Source organism: Chelonia mydas, chromosome 2, assembly GCF_015237465.2.
Source record: "Chelonia mydas isolate rCheMyd1 chromosome 2, rCheMyd1.pri.v2, whole genome shotgun sequence".
Lineage (NCBI taxonomy): Eukaryota > Metazoa > Chordata > Testudines > Cheloniidae > Chelonia > Chelonia mydas.
In genome coordinates this window covers 114,036,214-114,053,982 of record NC_057850.1, presented here as the reverse complement: position 1 = coordinate 114,053,982, position 17,769 = coordinate 114,036,214, and the positions used below count along the sequence as shown (strand labels likewise).

General features: G+C 41.5%; 1 protein-coding gene across 6 annotated transcripts in view; it reads left to right on the top strand.

Annotated features, from left to right (window-relative positions):
• Window positions 1-17,769, top strand: part of RREB1 (ras responsive element binding protein 1) — a 140,906-nt gene that overhangs the window by 89,666 nt on the left and 33,471 nt on the right. For all 6 annotated transcript variants that reach the window (XM_043540156.1, XM_043540155.1, XM_027826662.3 and 3 more), the window contains 2 exons: window positions 7,137-7,281; window positions 8,479-8,618. In XM_043540156.1, coding sequence (XP_043396091.1) covers window positions 7,137-7,281; window positions 8,479-8,618 — 285 coding nt within the window. The remainder of the gene's footprint in view (window positions 1-7,136; window positions 7,282-8,478; window positions 8,619-17,769) is intronic.

Below are 17,769 nucleotides of genomic sequence, written 5' to 3'. Positions count from 1 at the left end.
AGCCATCCGGCTTGCTACACCTGTCGCTCCTTTATTCTTTATTTAATAGATTTTATTACATCCTGTTATTTTGCACAGTTTGTGCTTTTGAGGGTATGGGATTCTCCTTCCCCCTTTTTCTTTGCTGGATGTGGGCCTTTATTGATTTTTCTTGGGCTTTGACCAACAGCCTTGAGTTCAGATTACACCCAAGACCCCAGGCTCCAAACCTTGCCAGACCTGCACTAGGTCTTTTCCCCACAGCAACAGAAATTGAAGCTGCCTTCTCCACTGCCTTGGGGAGTCTCACATCCCCACGACGGGCTAGTCTACACTGGCAACACTAAAGCGCTGCCACGTCAGTACTTTAACGTGGCTTGTGTGGTCACGGCAGAGTGCTGGGAGAGAGCTCTACCAGTGCTCTAAAAAAGTCACCTCCATGAGAGGCATAGCTACCAGTGCTGGGAGCACGGCTACCAGCGCTGGTGCACTGTTTATGCTGGTGCTTTGCAGCGCTGAAACTTGCTGCATTCAGGGGAGTGTTTTTTCACACCCCTGAGCGAGAAATTTGCAGCGCTGTAAATTGTCAGCGCAGACAAGCCCTAAATGTAAGATCTGCTCAGGTTTCAAGAGCAGATCTAAGAAATTGAGGGAAGACAAGGTAATGGAGTGCTCTCTGAGTCACCCCCTATACATCAGATCTGCGAGCCACCACTGCTCCAGTGGTAGACGAAGATCCTGAGGGCCCTGTAGCACCACCCAGGCCTTCTAAGAAGAAAAGACCCGATAGTCTGGAATGGGATAAGAAAAGGGGAAAGTCATCCCCTCCATCTGGGTCTCAGAAGCCATGGGCAAAGAAGCTGCATACTGAGATACCTCCCAGAGTAGCACCAACATCGACACCAGACTCAGTGCCTTTGAAACAGGGAGCTCCAGAGTCAACAAAAAATCTTTGTCATGCACCGTTTGTTCTTCAGTACCGTCTCCATTGCTACCTGACATATTGACTCCTGAGGATCCCTATCCGGGGTCCCCAGTAGCTTCCAGAGGTCTGTTCCACAGGGACCTTCGCACCCTGGGAGAGCCTGAATCTTCACTTTTTTTCTTCTTCTTCCTTTTTTGACCCATTAGTCAAGAGTCATGAGCTACCTTCCACTCCAGCTCTTACACTGCACCTCTCCCCTCTGCCTCCTTTATGGGGATCATCTCTCCCATTGTCTACCTTCCTGGGAGCTCATCACCTCAGGGACATGGATCCTGGAGGCGATTTCTTAGATTATTCCATTCAGTTCAGCTCTCTACCAGCCCCAACCCTTGGGACTGCTTTCAATTAAGCTGTTCCATGATCTGTACTGAATCCGCCTATTCAGCACCCTTCTCCATGATGGAGGTACTGCTCAAGAGTCACCTGATGTGGAGCACCCACAGGGACACTGCTCAAAGAAGAGGTTATTTACCTTGTACAAGTAACTGGAGTTCAAGACATATCCCCCTGTGTGTGCTTAACTACCTGCCCTCCTTCCCCTTTGCCTTGGAGTCTCTTGTTAGACTTTGGGGGTTGAGAAGGAACTGGACTGGTGGTTGGTCTGCCCCCTGCCTGTGTACCCTCCTGTCAGAGTGTGACGGTGTGTAGGGCCCACGCACGAACCTGCAGTCAAAAATCTCCGATCAAGAGTGGACTGGCGCGCGCGCGCGCACACACACACACACACACACACACACGTCTTGACGTAGAGCACTCAGAGGGGCACCCATCTTGAACTTCAGTTACTGTACAAGGTAAGTAACCTCCCTTTCCTTTGGTCAGCCTTGGACCAGCCTATCCCAACTGACAAGCGGTCCTGCTCATGCCGTAGAAGAAAAAGAAGAGGGACTTTAACCCCAGGTACTGGTCAGAGGCCACAGTCATCACCTTTTTATTCCATTATTCCCCCAATCCTCTTTAAAGGATGTTCCTTGTTCTTGTGGGGGTATTAAAATCTTCAGAGAGCTTGTCTTTTGAACACACACAACCTCTGCATTGTCTTCTCTTCTCCCTGGCACTTTAGACAGCACCCTTTCTAAAGGTCAGATCATGACCAATAAGAACCACTGATGCAAGCTTTTCTCAGGAGTTACCTCTGTGACATACTCAGAGGTAGAACAAAAAAACCCAAAACACTTCAAAAATAGCAAAACCAGAAAGATTCGCTTTTTTCACTCTTTCTTCAGTAGTAGCAGTGCTGGATTACTCACCATTACTCTCCTGAAACCATATATTGTGGATCAGAGTAGAGCTGAAGATAGAGAAAGAAAAGCAGCCTTTTTGTGCCACATCGTCTTGGTCTGAATGTTTATCCATGTGGTCATCAGAGTTCAGTTGCCTGAAGATGGGGGATGGCAGGTAAGAGACTGAGCCTGGGGGAGAAGAAGATGACACCGATAGAGGGTAGGGAGTTAAAATGCACTAAAACTGTTGAAAAACACCTATGTGGCTAGAGGGTTGACTAATAAGATTGTGGCATTATCAGATATTCTTGACTCACCTGTGGAATTTTGGGAGGAAAAAGGGAGGGGAATTCTTGCACACAAACTTGATGGAAAAACTTGGTTGAGCAAGATATCTGCATTTTTTACATAGCATTTCTTAAAGCTTTCAAGTTAGAGATGGAACAGACCTTTTAAGATCATCAAGTCCATTCCCCTTCCCGTGCCAGATTATTTCCTACACCTCTTCTGGTGTTTTGTCTGGTCTCGTTTTAAAAATTCCAAGTAATGAGGTTTCCATCACTTCCCATAGTAGATTATTTCATAGACTGATAATTCTCAGTACTTGGAAGTTTTTCCTGCTAGTCCATTTAAATTTTCACTTCCTTAATGTCATCCCATTAGCCCTAGTTACACCCTCTTGTTCCACCCTGTGCAATTCCCAAGTGTATGTGTGTGCATGTACATACTCAGGCTACCTACCTAAAGCATAGTTTTGAGAGTGCCTGTGTGAAGTACCATATTTCTCTTGGGGATGTCTGGGCCAGATCCACGGTTGGTGTAAATTCACTTAGCTACATTGACATCATTAAAGCAATACCTGCAACTGAGAATCTGGCCCCAGGAGTGCTGGAACAATCTGTATAGTGGGGAGGCTGAGAACCATTGAACCAAACTATAAACCCTGTATATGACAGAACCCACTTCAAGCCAGGGCGTGCAGCAGTACTCCCAGCACCTCTAGTTGCAGCATCTATGTCTGGCCCTCAATTTTTGCTGCACTATCTACCCCTAAAAGAGGCCAATTTAGAGCTGCTTGGTACATTTCTAAAGGAGGATACAGCAACACAAATATTAGTCTGTTTTCAGAGTTAAGAAACTTCAAATGAATGAAGCTTAGGTCTGGTCTACACTAAAATTTAAGTCAACATAGCTTAGGCACTCAGGGCTGTGAAAAATCCACACTCCAGTGTGGTAGCTATGCTGACCTAATTCCTGGTGTAGGTGCAGCCAGAGCAACAGAAGAAACCTTCCATTGATTTAGCTATTCTTGCTTAGGGACGTGGTATTTCTACAGCAGTGGAAAAACTCCTTCCGTCACTGTAGTCTGCATGTACCCTGCAGGTAGCTATGCCGCCATAGCCCTCAGAGTGCAGATGTGCCATAGTGAAGGGACTGTATTTCAAAAATAAATAAATAAAAGGTGGTGGATGCAATCTGACATCTGTTACAGTTCAGCATATGTCAGATGATACTGTTTTCTGAAGGCAGACTGAACTCTGTCATGTCCCTGCTGCAAGGTAAAGGAGATGATGAAGATTGTGTCTGTCCTTTGTACTGGTCTGCTTTCTCTTCCTGCTTATCTTGGGTGGTTGTTCTAGTAATCCTCTTTCTCTCCACCCGCAATTCAATGCAGTGAAACCTGTTTAACCTGTCAAAGAATAAATCTGCTCCTTGTACTGTAGGGGCAGATTGTGAATTTATTGAGAACTTGGAACCTGCTTCTTTGTTTTTTTTTAAATGATTCCACACAGAGAGCTATCAGGGTCTGACACGTTTGACCTATTCAGTAAAAGTCAAAGGTGCAGTCGGGGTGTCTTCCTGTTGATGGCTCGGTAGTTTAGGACTGCTTCACTTCAAACATGCAAAATTAAAACATGAACAGACTATAACATTCTATGCTATTGGAACTGATTTTCCTCTCACTTGCACTCACGTAAACCAAAAATTGTTCCATTGAAGCTCAACAGGTGTAAAAATAGCATGAGAAGAGAATCTGGCCCTAAGGAATATTCTGCATGTGTAGCTACTAATGGGAATTATGCACGCTTCTCAGGGATAGAACAGAATCTTTAAGCTGGGGTTTTTCATATTTTCTTTTATAGTGTAGAATTTTTCGTGAGTGAGAGAGAGAGTGTGTGTGTGTGTGTGTGTGTGTGTGTGGCGGGGGGGAGGGGGGCGGCACTGGCCAAATAATGTTAGCTATGCGTCAGTCATGCTGCCAAAAGGTTAAATATGCTGTCCTAATATATGTGTGTGTAACACAAATATCTGTATCTCACTTTCAGACTTGTCTATTAACTGGAAAATTATCTTAAAAAAAAAAAAAAAAAAAAGTCCCATACCTCTTCCAGCCTTTACCTTGCAAATTAATTGAACACTAAAATATTTGCTGCTTTTTTCCCCTGTTGCTTTTTCCAAGCTTATCTTCAACTATTGCATAAAATAATGAACAAATGGTTCAGTTCTACTTCTGTGCTTCTGTATGAACATAACTTACTGTTCTTTATCCTATAGATTTATCATCTGTAGAAAGATCTGGGGTTGGCTTGGTTGGAGCAGGGAACTAGAGCAATGCCTCCCCCCCCCCCCCCAAAAAAAAAAAAAAAAAAAAAGAGAGAAACCTGGCTGGGGGAGATCTGACTGGTCTCAGTGCACCTAGGCATCTTGCCTATAGACTTTATTGTTGTCTCAATTTTTTTTTTAAAACAAGCTGTTCTAGAATAATGAAAAGAATGACTGAATTTACGAGACTCTGCAAATCTGGAGAATCTGTTTCAAATATTTGCCATAAATATGAGCTAAGAATAGGACATTTATGTACTAAGTTGGGGGGCAATTGCATGCCCTAAAGAAGGGGCAGCGCATAGTTGCTTATCTGTCTGAGGTACAATTTGGGTCCTTGGGTTTACTTCCCCATGCTCCAGTGGAGTCTTTTATTTATCTTCCCTCGTACAGTTCCGAGCGCTGGCCAGCATAGTTTGTGGGGAAGGAGGCTGTGCAGAGTCACGGCTTTGCCCACTCTCTGCTCTCCTGTGTAGCTGCTTCCTCTTTCCTGAATTGTAGCTGGTGGAAGGGGGCAAAGCAAAGGAGCACCTCACACCCTCTGTGTAGGTGCAAAGAAGAAGCCATAATCTTGCCCTGGGGGACCAGATCCTCTGAAGAGTGTAGTCGTCCTGATTTCATTTGGGAATTCAAAGCAGTCAGCACCTTGCAAGATCATTTTTCATCTTGCACCTGTTTTACATCAATGTAATTCTATTAACTAAACATGGAGTTACTTCTGATTTTACCCCACTTTAAGCAAGATCAAGGCCGTGTGTGTGTGTGTGTGTGTGTGTGTGTTTTCAAGGTTGAGATGTTGTGAAAAGGAAATAAGCATGTAAAACATGTTGGGTCAGACTCATCCCATTTGGCTTTAATTGAGTTGCAGAAGCGGTCAGTTTGATTTGTTATGTTATCTTCACATGTCATGCACCTGGCATCTAAAAGTAACATTAATTTAAAATGTTGGGTGATTCACATGTAGCCAGTCTTCAAAATCACTGATTGTGTTTCAAGCCAGCCAGTTGCAGGAACATATAAGGTTTGCCTAGAAGATTGTAAACTTTGTCACAATTGAACACAATTGTGCATAATAAAGTTAAATGGTGCAGTAAGGGAGCGAGGTGCCCAAATCCCATGGGAAAATTCCAGTCTTAATTACCAGTGTAGACCAGGACAAATTGCCTTTTAGTATCGTATCTGGAAATAGTGACTTAAACCAGTAGGGGTAAAATTTCCAAATATGGCCCAGTGACTTAAGAGCTGAAGTTGCTATAAACGTTAAATGAGATCTAGGCACCTAAGTCAGTTAGGTGGTTTTTGAATTTTTTTCCCAAAAGCCCATGCATAAATAAAAGGTTTAGTACAATGTAAGCCAAGACTATTTGTTTTTAAAAGAAACGCTTTTATAAGTGGTATAATATTTCCTGTAACTGAACATACCTGGGTTTGTTTATTGGGTTTTTTACTTATTTATAGTATCTTTTATGATCTAACGATGCTTAGTCTTTTTCATCCAAGGGTGTCTCAGCTCCTCATAAAGGTGGATGAGCATGATTTCCATATTACAGATGGGGAAACTGAGGCACAGATTGCTCAAGTGATTTGGCCAAGGTGACATGAGTTAAAGGCCTGCGTTTCCTTCCACATGTTATATAATAAAGGCCTTGGTTAACCTGAAAAATCTATTTAACTTTCATTGGGGGAACCCAACTCTGCATTTTATAAATTAGTGTCTATAAGTACATGATTATTTTCAACTTTGAAATGCATCCATGCTTTTTATAAACCAATCCTTTTCAGTAAAATACAGACCACTCCTGCTGCTTTGTAGTATATTCATGTTTCATACAATTTTTTGGGGGGGAGAGGAGGGTGATATGGCGGTTTATAAGCATGTCTGGTACAGTTAGCAGGGTTGCAAGATACATATAACAGAACAAGACTGACCTTGTTTTATAAATTTTAAGCTATAAAAATCAAACCCTGGGGACTTCATATTTTCATAAATGTATAGGACATGTTCTCAAGTTTTGTGATGCTTCCTTAAGCCGCGTGATTTTCCATTTTCAGCTGATGTACGTTCTGGCATAGGAAAGAAGGGTTCTTGTCATCTAGCATGAATTAATTTTAAGCTCCCCATCTTGCAAACACTTACTGTAATGAGACTGCTCGTGCGCTCGGTAGTAAGCATTCGTAGGATCAGGCCCTACATTATGTGTTGCTTGAAAAACACGATCCAGTTTATGGGAGTTGTTTATTACTTGAAGTCAAATATTTGGAATGGTATTTGGATTAAAACTATGCTGAATTTCAGAATCCTGATCTGGGTGCTGAAAGGCTGTCTTCCTCCCTCTCCTACTTAGGCACATGAAGATTCATGAGAAGGATCCAAACAGCACTGCAAGTACTACTCCCCCATCTCCTCTGAAGCGCAGACGATTATCCTGTAAGAGGAAACTTAGTCATGAGCCTGAGACAGACAGAGAGGAACGAACCCCCGCAAAAAAGGTTCTTTACAATGCATGTTGCAGAATCTCTTCCTGACAACCGTTTTCCCCATTTCAATTTCCTAACCTCTTATATCTGATATTTACCTAATTGTGCATGAAAGAACCTATCCAGAAAACACTGTCAAGTTAAAATCATATATATTTTTAAAACACAGATGTTCTTACCTGTGTTGTTAACATCTTAGATTATTCAAATTGAAAGAGTTTCAACATCTTTTTACATTTCACTGTTTAAGCTGTTTTTCCTTTTTGTATTTGGACAATGAAAATTAGACTGGGCGGGGGGGGGGGGAATAAATTACCCATTTAGGTTGAAACTCAGTCTGATGTGTGGAGGATTGTGTTATTTTTTTGATAAACCTAACAGTCTTGGAAGGCCTTTAAAGCTCAAGTCACTAATATTTACTTTCAATCTTGACAACCGTTTAAATTTTTTCTCTGGAAAATTTATAGTCGGTTTGTAGTCCATTTCACATTGAGGTTCTCCCATACTAGCATACTGCTGCAGTATTTATGCTTCAAACACTGCAAGGAAATATTTATTAATTTGAAAAAAAATAAGTTGCCATTGGCATTTTTTTAATAAAATATTTCTATTGGGCTTGAGTTTCATAACAGCTTGTTTATACAAAACATAAATTCAATGCCAAATTTAACTTGACAGTGGCCCTTTATACTCTTTAGGCTAGCAGTAACTCAATGTAGACATCTCTTGTTTCTGTGCATTCTTTTTTTCCTGTAATTAGAAGATGTCTATAGAAAACATGAACAATTTTACTGCTCTTCTCTAGATCACTTGAGTTAGAGGCTGGCAGTGATTCATTGGCATAAATAACCTAGGCTGACAGCCTGGTTTGTGATGGGGGAGGGGTAATGATGCTAGTTAAATGGTCAGCAGAGTTGAACATCTCATGTGCACATTTTCTTCCCTGTTAAAGTTGTTTATAAATTGTTTAGTTCTCATAAGCAATGACGATCTGAGGTGATGCAGCTGTACCTTCTAAAGGACTAGTTAACATTTAGCTGATGTATCTTGTTCATCCGGCAGCGCTCTGTCTCTCTCTGGAGTGAGTCATTTTCAGTAGCCTGTAGCAAAGTCATGGGCTGGTACATTGTGACAGAAAGACTCTGCCTGGATTGCATGTTTGGCTCACTGAGTGTAGTCCTTGTGACGGGCGTTTTCATCTCTCTGAAGGTTGTCGAGGAGGCTCAGTCCAGTGAAGTGGAGAAGAAGGCTGAGGAGGAAGTTTATCGTTGTCCAGTGTGTTTCAAAGAATTTGTATGCAAGTATGGGCTGGAGACCCATATGGAGACCCATCCAGATACCTCACTGAGGTAAGAAATAGGCCTGGACATGCTCCCTGTCACCAGAGGACTGTGTGGGAGGTTCCATTCCACCTTTTACACTGTTAACGGACTCCATTTGTGGTTTTGAACACGTTGCTTAACCTTTCTGCCCCACATTCCCCATCTGTAAATGAGGAGTAATACAGTTTGTCTCACAGGGGTGCTGTGATGCTTAATTGGAAAAACCCATGAATTTTGGGGGGAGGGGCGGGAAAGCTGTCAAAAATCAAATTTTTGATGAAAAGCTTAATCTAACTGGAAGTTTGGAAAATTTCGACCAGCTTTATGTACAGAGTGTTTTGAAGATGAAAACCAGTTATAAGTGTTAATTAATAACTGACTCCCCTCTTTTAGGGGTGGGGGAAAGAAGAAGGAATGGATGGAGAGGATGGTTATAGTAACCAGTCATGCAGAAATTATTTTTGCTTTAAATAAGGGCAGGGGAGTTCCCATGTATAAGAAGCGATCTTCCAAAAATGTACACTTTTATGCTTTACCTTTTGAAATGTGAAGTATCAGATAGTGGTTTAAGGAAGAAAAATTTACAGTTAAACAATGTTTTTTAGATGTCATTTCATTTGGTTCAGAAGGTTTAATTTTTTGTCCGAGTGATTGCTGTGACATTTCCTGTTTTTATAACAGAAAAAGGTAAATCCAAATGCATGAAGACCTAAATAACACAGATTTCAAGTCTGGTTTAAATACTTGGAAATTAAATATCTCCCAATTAAGAGCAGCAATAAATCACTCATGTACAGAGTTGGACACCTTTGTTGATTTGACTCTTCACCCTTCTGAAAAGATTTCTATTTCTGAGGATTTGTTTTTCTACTGGATGGTGCAGGGCAGGGTTGGAGTGTGGGAGTGTGTTGGAATGAGGCTGCTCTTTGTGACTTATCCACATAAGGATAAAAGGTGTATTTGTAAAATGTTTTAACACTTTCTAAAATGCTAGCACTTATAGCTCACCTTGGCCAGCTAACCTTGAAATGCAGCAAGCTAACATGTTTTAAAAACCCACCTTTCATCCTAGTCTAGACAAGCCCCAGGGCATTATTTGCCCTGGGCTCGCCCAATATAGCAGACTGGTCCCCCATGAAGTATTAGGTTTTAATCAAATTAGAGATTTTTAATAAAAAAAAAAAAAAAAAACAAGGGGAAAGGGCATGGATATGATAGCCACTGCAACTGGTGGTGCTGTCACTGCAGTGCAGGGAAGCAAAAGATCCTCACTTTTATTTGTCTTCTTGTGTTCAAAGCAAAAATCCTTAAATTAGGCCTCCTCTACACTGGGAGTTTGTGCTGGTTGCGGCGGCTATCAGTGTCCTGCCACCGGTGTAGCTGCAGCAGTGCATACTTCTCCTAGTCTAGACAAGGACAAGCATGGTGTACCCTGCCTGAAACCCAGTGATACTTTACCAGTATAAACCATGGGCTTGGCTACACTTATATTTTATAGCGCTCTAACTTGCTGGCTCAGGGGTGTGAAAAATCACCCCCCTCAGTGCAGCAAGTCAGAGCGCTTTAAAGCGCTAGTGTAAACAGACTTTGAGTGCTGGGAGCTAATCCCCTCCTGGAGGTGGATTACCAGGAGCGCAGGGAAACCTCTCTCCCAGCTCTCGCGCGTGACCACACTCACACTTCAAAGCGCTGCCGCGGAAGCACTTTGAAGTTTCCAGTGTAGCCATGCCCCATGGCTTCCTTGTCTATTCATGGGGTTTGTACCAAAGCAGCTGTGTCAGTGACTGGCCATCGATTATTGGAATTGGAGAAATTTCCCAATAGTTGACTAAGTGTTTTGTTTGTTTTTAAAATTTCCCACATTGTCTGATTTTTTCAGTGTGTGTGTTTATTTTTGTAAGACTATTCTGTCTTCCACACACATACAAATGCTGTGAGGCCGAGTGCACTAGCCTTTTCCCACCATCTAGGTCACCAATGTAGCTCTCCCAGTGGATTCAGAGGCATAAACACGGTACAGGAAAAATGTTCCTGGTGGTTTTTAATCACCATATCGTGTAGATTTAGCACTGCACTGGTGGTAGCTGCAGCACGTCATTTTTCAGAAAGGTTCTTGTGTAAACAGCCTCTCTCACACACTTCTGCTTGTAAGAATCAGGAAAGCGAGCACTGCCCAGTGGTTTGTAGCCTCTGGGTCAGTATATGAGACTCTGTAATTTACAGGGTGGGCCTTTACCCTTCCCTTCCCTTGTCAAATGAACAACTTTACATCAGAGGGCTAGCTGTTTGAAATGAAAGAAAAAGACACAGGACATTGTCTTCCTGAGTGCTGCTTGTTTATGCAAAGCCTCAGAGCTGTGAGTACCTCATTGTTTACTTACAGCAGAATAAACAATACTTAATCCATTGATTATGTGAGCAGGGCTCCTTTTGGGAGAGTACCTTTTGGTTATGTAAAATCTTAAGTCCTGCATCTTTGTCTGATAATTATGGTAAGAACTGCTCTACCCTTTGGGCAATAAATAGAGCCCTTTGTTATGCTAACAATTGGCTTGAGGTACTGCAGCTCCTTCATGGAATTAACCTCTCTGGGTAGCCTCTCATCCCATTGAACTCTCTGGAAGCCACACCCTAATTAGCAACATTAGTTGGATAGAGCAACATTGTCTCACTGTCTTGCAGTGACCATTATCAGTGGGAGGTGGCACAACAGTGCTGTTTTTATCCTCTTCCTCCCCTGCTTGGGTTATTTAAAGAAGCCAGTGATTTCTCTGCAGGGCTCCAGCTATTTTGGTGAGTTTGTATCCGAACGTTGATATAATTAGCTGAGCTGAGAAATGCTATGCAGCCAACAGGGAAAAGGAGAAATCTCACACAGAGGCTTACTTCTGTGGAATCTTTTGTGGCTCCCTGTTGCTGTCAAAAATGGAAAAATGCCTGTAAATGTCACCTGATGGACCACTGACAACTGCATCAGCAGCCCCAGCAAAACTCAAGAAGTATGAGACATGAGGATTTCCTGAGGAGAAATCTCTAGAGGCAGTGTGTGAGGTTTCTCTTCTTTCCTTTGGCAAGTACAATGGAACAGGCTTAAAGTAAAATCTGTGAGGGGTTTTTTTTGTTTTTTTTTTAAAGTACGTACACCAAAAATCTCTTCACTTGGTTTTACTCTAACCAAAGGTTACCCTTTTTCCCCCCGCCCCAGCTATCTTCACTTCTCTCTGTACCCGTGATTGAAAGGGCTTTTAATTTTTCCTCCCTCACAGCTTTAGGGGGACACGATGACATTTTTCCCTACCCTAAACACTCTTTGCTCTTCAGAACAGAGACGAGGGAGGGGCTAATCATTCTGCAGGCCAGCTTTTAACACCTATCAAAAGCCTTCTAGACACATTTTAAAATAAATACATATTTTTATTTAATTACAGCAACTGCAAGAAGAGCTCATGTGGCTTCAGATGTGTTGGCCTGCATCTTAACGAGCCTTCAGAGAGCTTTTCTGTTGGGTTAAAAACTAGTTTAACTGAGCTGACTTGATTGAAAAATGTACTCTTTTGGGCCATTCAAGACGGTGCCTTTAAATGCACGATCCTAAACTCTTAACTTCTGTACAGGAGCCCAGCAAACTGATAAAATAGAAATGCCATTATGTGGAACATATTGCCCCCCCATGGGTTATCAGCGGGGTTGTGAACTTTAGATCCATTGTAAAGACATTTACCACTTGAGCTAATGGAATAACTGGTAACTGTAGAAGGCTCTTAGATGAAATCTTACAAACTTCTGTTGAGCATGTCCGAGCAGTGATTTTTTTTTTAAATTATTTTTATTAGGCTTATAACTGAACCAAATTTGGGTAGATTTTCAGAAAGGTAGTGAAGGCACCCTTGGGCAATACATCCCATGCCAAATTTTAAATGCCATGGAAGTGCTAGAGCTTCTCAACAAAACAGTTGTGAGCTCTTATTAACATAGGGGGAAAACTGACATCTTCCCAAACTTCATTTTCAGAATCAGCTGATCCATTTTTCTAAAGCTTTTCACAAAAAAATTCAGCTGGAGGCAGACCCCAGGCATGGAAAATTTCAGACCAAACAATGAAAGTTTCGTAAAGTTATAAGCAACTGAAAATTGGGTCTTAATACTTTCCATTTTAGGCAAATCTAACTTTAGGTGGTGTTCCCAGCACTGTCTAAGCAGAATAATTACTTGAACTTTAGTGTTCAAATGATGGAATCCTGGTGTTATATGACATCACATAGGAGGAACAAATCAGTTCCTGTATCCCAGAGATGGGCTCCTGCTTGCAGTTCAGGTCAGGCTGAGTTTGTTACACTTCCTGGCAACACCTGTTGTAGGTGGCAGGATGCTGCACAGAGAGGCTGCATTAGGCCTCAATCCTGCAAAAGCTTATAGAAGTGCTTAACTTTAAGCATGTGAGGAGTCCGATTGAAGTCATGCCACGGTGAAAGGGCCTTTGTGCTTGTATTCAAAATTATACTTGATAAATAAAGTAATGACACTTTTTAAAAGTATCTAGAATATTTCACATTTACAGCAGTATATTTCTGTCCTTTGTTATGATAGTTCCTTTAATCAGCAACCAAGAGAGAAACTAGCCAGGAGACTGAATTGTAGGATTTTCTTAAAGTGCAGTGAAATTATTTTAAACAACAACAAAAAAGACTCATTTAAGATCACAAATCATTTATATTTGTCTAGGATATATCTGTAGACTTAAAAATGACAAAATAAATACATTTGAAAACAAAATGCTGATGAAAATAATTTACTTATTTGCCAAGACCCAAAGTTCTGTGTTTGTCTGCTTACATGACGACACTGCCACTTGAAGTAGCATGTAATACCAGAGACGCGTGCTCTGTGTAATACTATAAAATTTCATACCTGTTTTCTAGTACCAGTGCAAGCATAAATCAGGTCCAAGCCTTTTCAGCACATTGTAAATCTGAAAATCGCTTTCATGACACTGTGCTGAATAATCTTGAGCCCAGCATACACAAGGACATACACTATTGCCAAGTGCTGGAGGACAGGTATGAAATATTCCAGCATAGATGCCCCCACAGACTCCTTACTTCTGGTTTTGGCAAATTAAGAACCCTGCCATTTCACCTTTGTAATTATAGTCATCATTTTAAATTGTATTAGTGAGGATAGTTTACCCAGCCCTAGTCTAGTAACTGCTACTAGACAAAAGGGGTCAGTTGCATGACACTGTCAATTCAATTCACTGGCATCCTGTTCAGTCACAAGAGCTACTTGCTTTGAGAGTTTAAACAATGTCCTGCTGTTAGAAACAACAAACCAGATTTGGATGTCATTTACACCCGTTTAAATCCAGAGTAACTCCAATGAGCTGATTTGAGTCACCCACATGATTGAGATCAGAGTGTGGCTTCATACTGGTAAGTCCTATAAGCAAACAATAAACTGGGGCAGAAAGTAATTCCTAATCATCTCAAGGAAACAAAAAAACCATGCAACCAAACTGGAGTCTGTCACTGACTAAATAAAGTAAAACTGAGTAATAAAACAGGGTGAGGTTTATTAGAGCATCTGTCCTTGTGGTGATTTGTCAGAACAGACTAGAATTTTAGCTACAGTGAACTCTAGCGTTTTTATTTAAAAGAGAACGAAGAAATTCTACAGAGCACTTGAGTCCTGCTCAGACATAGAGACTGCATGGTCACATCAGGGATCTCATTGTGCTGTGAGCCTGGGAATCTGAAGCTGCTGGATAAGATATCAGATAGTGAGTGGATGTAGAGAGGACATCCCCTATGTGAAGCTGTGTAGGATGTCACAGGGTGTTGAATATCTAGCTTGGTTACAAGAATAGAAACAGGATGACGTGCTGAGTGTACTACAGAAAGGAGCTTTGTGCGTGGGGGGCGGTCTGAGGCTGGTATAGCAGGTCGTTAGTGTGCTAGTCCATCCCATCTCCCAGGATTTGTTGCACTAAAAAGACTACTTGGTGCTAGTGACAGCATCAGCAGGGGAGCAGCTGAACAGGTACTGAGCATGGTTTAGCTGCAAGTACAGACAAGGGTAAGCCATGTTCAGTACAGGTTCAGCTATACCCATTGCTGACACCTGTTGTCATCAACAGAGAGCTATTCTAATGTAGACAAGCTCTTGGAGAGAGATGTGCTTTCTTCCTAAGTAATGTAGTGAGAGAGAACATTTATTGGGGCCCTTTTCTGTATCAAATATCCTTTTGTTAATTTCTGCAAAAGCTTTCTAAAATACGCAACTACTGGGTATTTGAAAGGAACATGAAGGACTGAATTTTCAAAGGAGACTGCAAGAGGTAAAATTGCATTTGTGTGCCCATAGGCACGTCTGTACATTTACCCATCTGTGTGTTGTGCAAATGAAGATTTTTGTGGCCATTTGGTACTGAACCATATGTTTTTTTTTTTTTTTTTTTCCCAGGTACTTTTGTAGTCATTTTTTAAAAAATAGATCAACATTGTTTCTGGTCAGATGTAGCTCTAGCTCTGTGATTCTGTCAAGCAGCCTTCTTGATGCGTATCTTTTAGGACCAAAGTCATAAACTTAATTATAAGAAAATTAGCTACATTTTTTGTTGTACAAATAACTGTGGGCCATATTCTGTGTCCTCTTATTTGTGCTAAGTTGTACCTTACTCCATAAATAATTCCATTGAAATCAGTGAGGCCACTTGCAGACTGAGCTACAACTCTACCCGAGTAGAGATGTCCGAATCTGTCTTGATGTTACAAAAATCAGTCATTTGCTAGTAAACAGAATTCACTAAGTTGCTGCCAGAAATGTGAAGTGCTTCCCCCTTATTTTTTAAAAAGGTGAGGAAGAAAGTCAAGAACTAACCGAGTAATCTGTTCAGAAAGTATCTTATGATTTTATCTGGTAATGGTGAGCTTCACCTGAGTTACTTTGAGTATGGGAGTTATGATATATTAATGCTGAAACTGACTCTGCAGCATACCAGCAAGTTCTAAAATACTGTCTTTGGAACTTCACCCTGGTTTATATCAGAGCTGCACAAGCTTCTACACATTGGTCCAGACTGCAAGAGTAATGTGCAGCATTTGGAATGTACATAGCATTGTGCCCTTGCTAAGCATCATCCTATAAATAGAATGTCTGATGAAATGGTTCCAGCCTTACTGCATCCAAGGTCAAGGGGTTGGTTGTTTTTTTTGTTTTGTTTTGTTTTTTTCTCGGGGTGGGGGTGGGGAGAGGGAGAAAGAGATTGAAAGTAAGGAGACGAAATAAAAGCAAAAGAGAACAGGCCATGGAGAATGAGGGAAAAGTTAAAATAAAAGCCCCACCTTTGTTGACTTAACTAGAGCTGCTTGCATCAGAGGCCTAGTCTGCTATGTCAGAAACTTCCCATGCTATACAAGGGAAGTCTCTCTTCAGCCTTATGCTTTGTGCAGATTTTGCACAGTGTAGTATTGTAATGTGCAGCTTTTGTACTAACCCTTACATAAGCAAACTTGTCAGGCTCTTGCTCTGTGTTCACACCACATTGAATCTGGGTTGAAAAAAATGGAGTTGTCTTGTTGGAAGAGTAGAAAATGGGAGAAGGCATGTATTATACATCTGTGACTGTAGCTGAGTAGATTCTCTGGGATCTTTGGGAGACGGCAGCCGTGGTCAGAGAGCTGCCACTGTTCCATCACTCTGTCTACCAGCAACTGGAAGAGATTAGAGCAGCTGTTTGACATCATTTCTCAGGGCTGTGGGTAGGGAGGCAGGGGAGGGAAGGGGGTTGTCCAGAAAGGAGTTGAATGTCTGGAACCGGATGGGGCTAAAAAGGAGCATAAACCAATTCATTCTCCTTCCGTCCCATCTCTCCCTGGAAGAGAAAGCAAGAGAAGTAAAATGTGAACAATGAAATCCTTTCAAGACGGAATGTCTGTCACTTGATAAGAGCTTTACAAACGAAATTGAAAATTTTAAATTTAAAAAAGTTCTTTCGGGGGGGAAGGGGGAAATTATTACAGCCTTCTCCACCGTTGAAACGATCAGTGATAGAACTGTGATTCCCTTGCTGTCCTTTCCCCACCTATGCGTTTGGAGTAAGAAGTTAGATTACGCCTTCTCATCTATCTTCCCCCCCTCCCCTTGCCTCCCATAACCTCCCTACCTTGTTCCACTATCCTTGTAAAATGCCAGCACAGTATTTTGCATTGGTCCTTAAAAAAGATGGCATTAATCCTAAGGATGATGTGAACTAGAAAACAGAAGAATGCCATATGAATTCAAACTTAATGCTGATACATTGGGGATTCAAGTGTGAGGAGCTGGATGATTTATTAGTGTAGCTTTGTGTTAAAGGATTCTGTCATACTGTTTTTTATAGCTAGTTTTAATTTATTCTGTTTGTGACAGTCACTTAAAATATTGGCTAGAAAAGGACAAAATTGGTATGGAAAAAATTTTCATGCATTTTTAAAATCTGCTTTATAGATTCATAGATATTTAGGTCCCCTCCTGCACAACTCAGGCCACAGAATTTCACCCACCATTCCTACAAAAAAAACCTCACCCCTATATCTGTGCTATTGAAGTCCTCAAATCGTAGTTTAAAGACTTCAAGGAGCAGAGAATCCTCCAGCAAGTGACCCGTGCCCCATGCTACAGAGGAAGGTGAAAAACCTCCAGGGCCTCTTCCCATCTACCCTGGAGGAAAATTCCTTCCCGATCCCAAATATGGCGATCAGCTAAATCCTGAGCATATGGGCAAGATTCATCAGCCAGATACTACAGAGTTACCCAGGAAAGAATTTTCTGATCTCACCCCATCTAATAGCCCATCACAGGCCATTGGGCCTATTTACCATGAATATTTAATTACCAAAACCATGTTATCCCATCATACCATCTCCTCCATAAACTTACCGAGTTTAATCTTAAAGCCAGGTAGATCTTTTGCCCCCACTGCTTCCCTTGGAAGGCTATTCCAAAACTTCACTCCTCTGATGGTTAAAAACCTTCGTCTAATTTCTAGTCTTTCTTTAAATGGAGACTGGAAACTAATATAGCTTTTGTTTGCTTCCATACTTGCACAACAGCCTTGTTTTGATCCACACAGCTCTGAGAATTTTATATTTTAGTCATCTAAAAGCGTACGCTTCTGGAACATTTAAACATTGTTTTTATC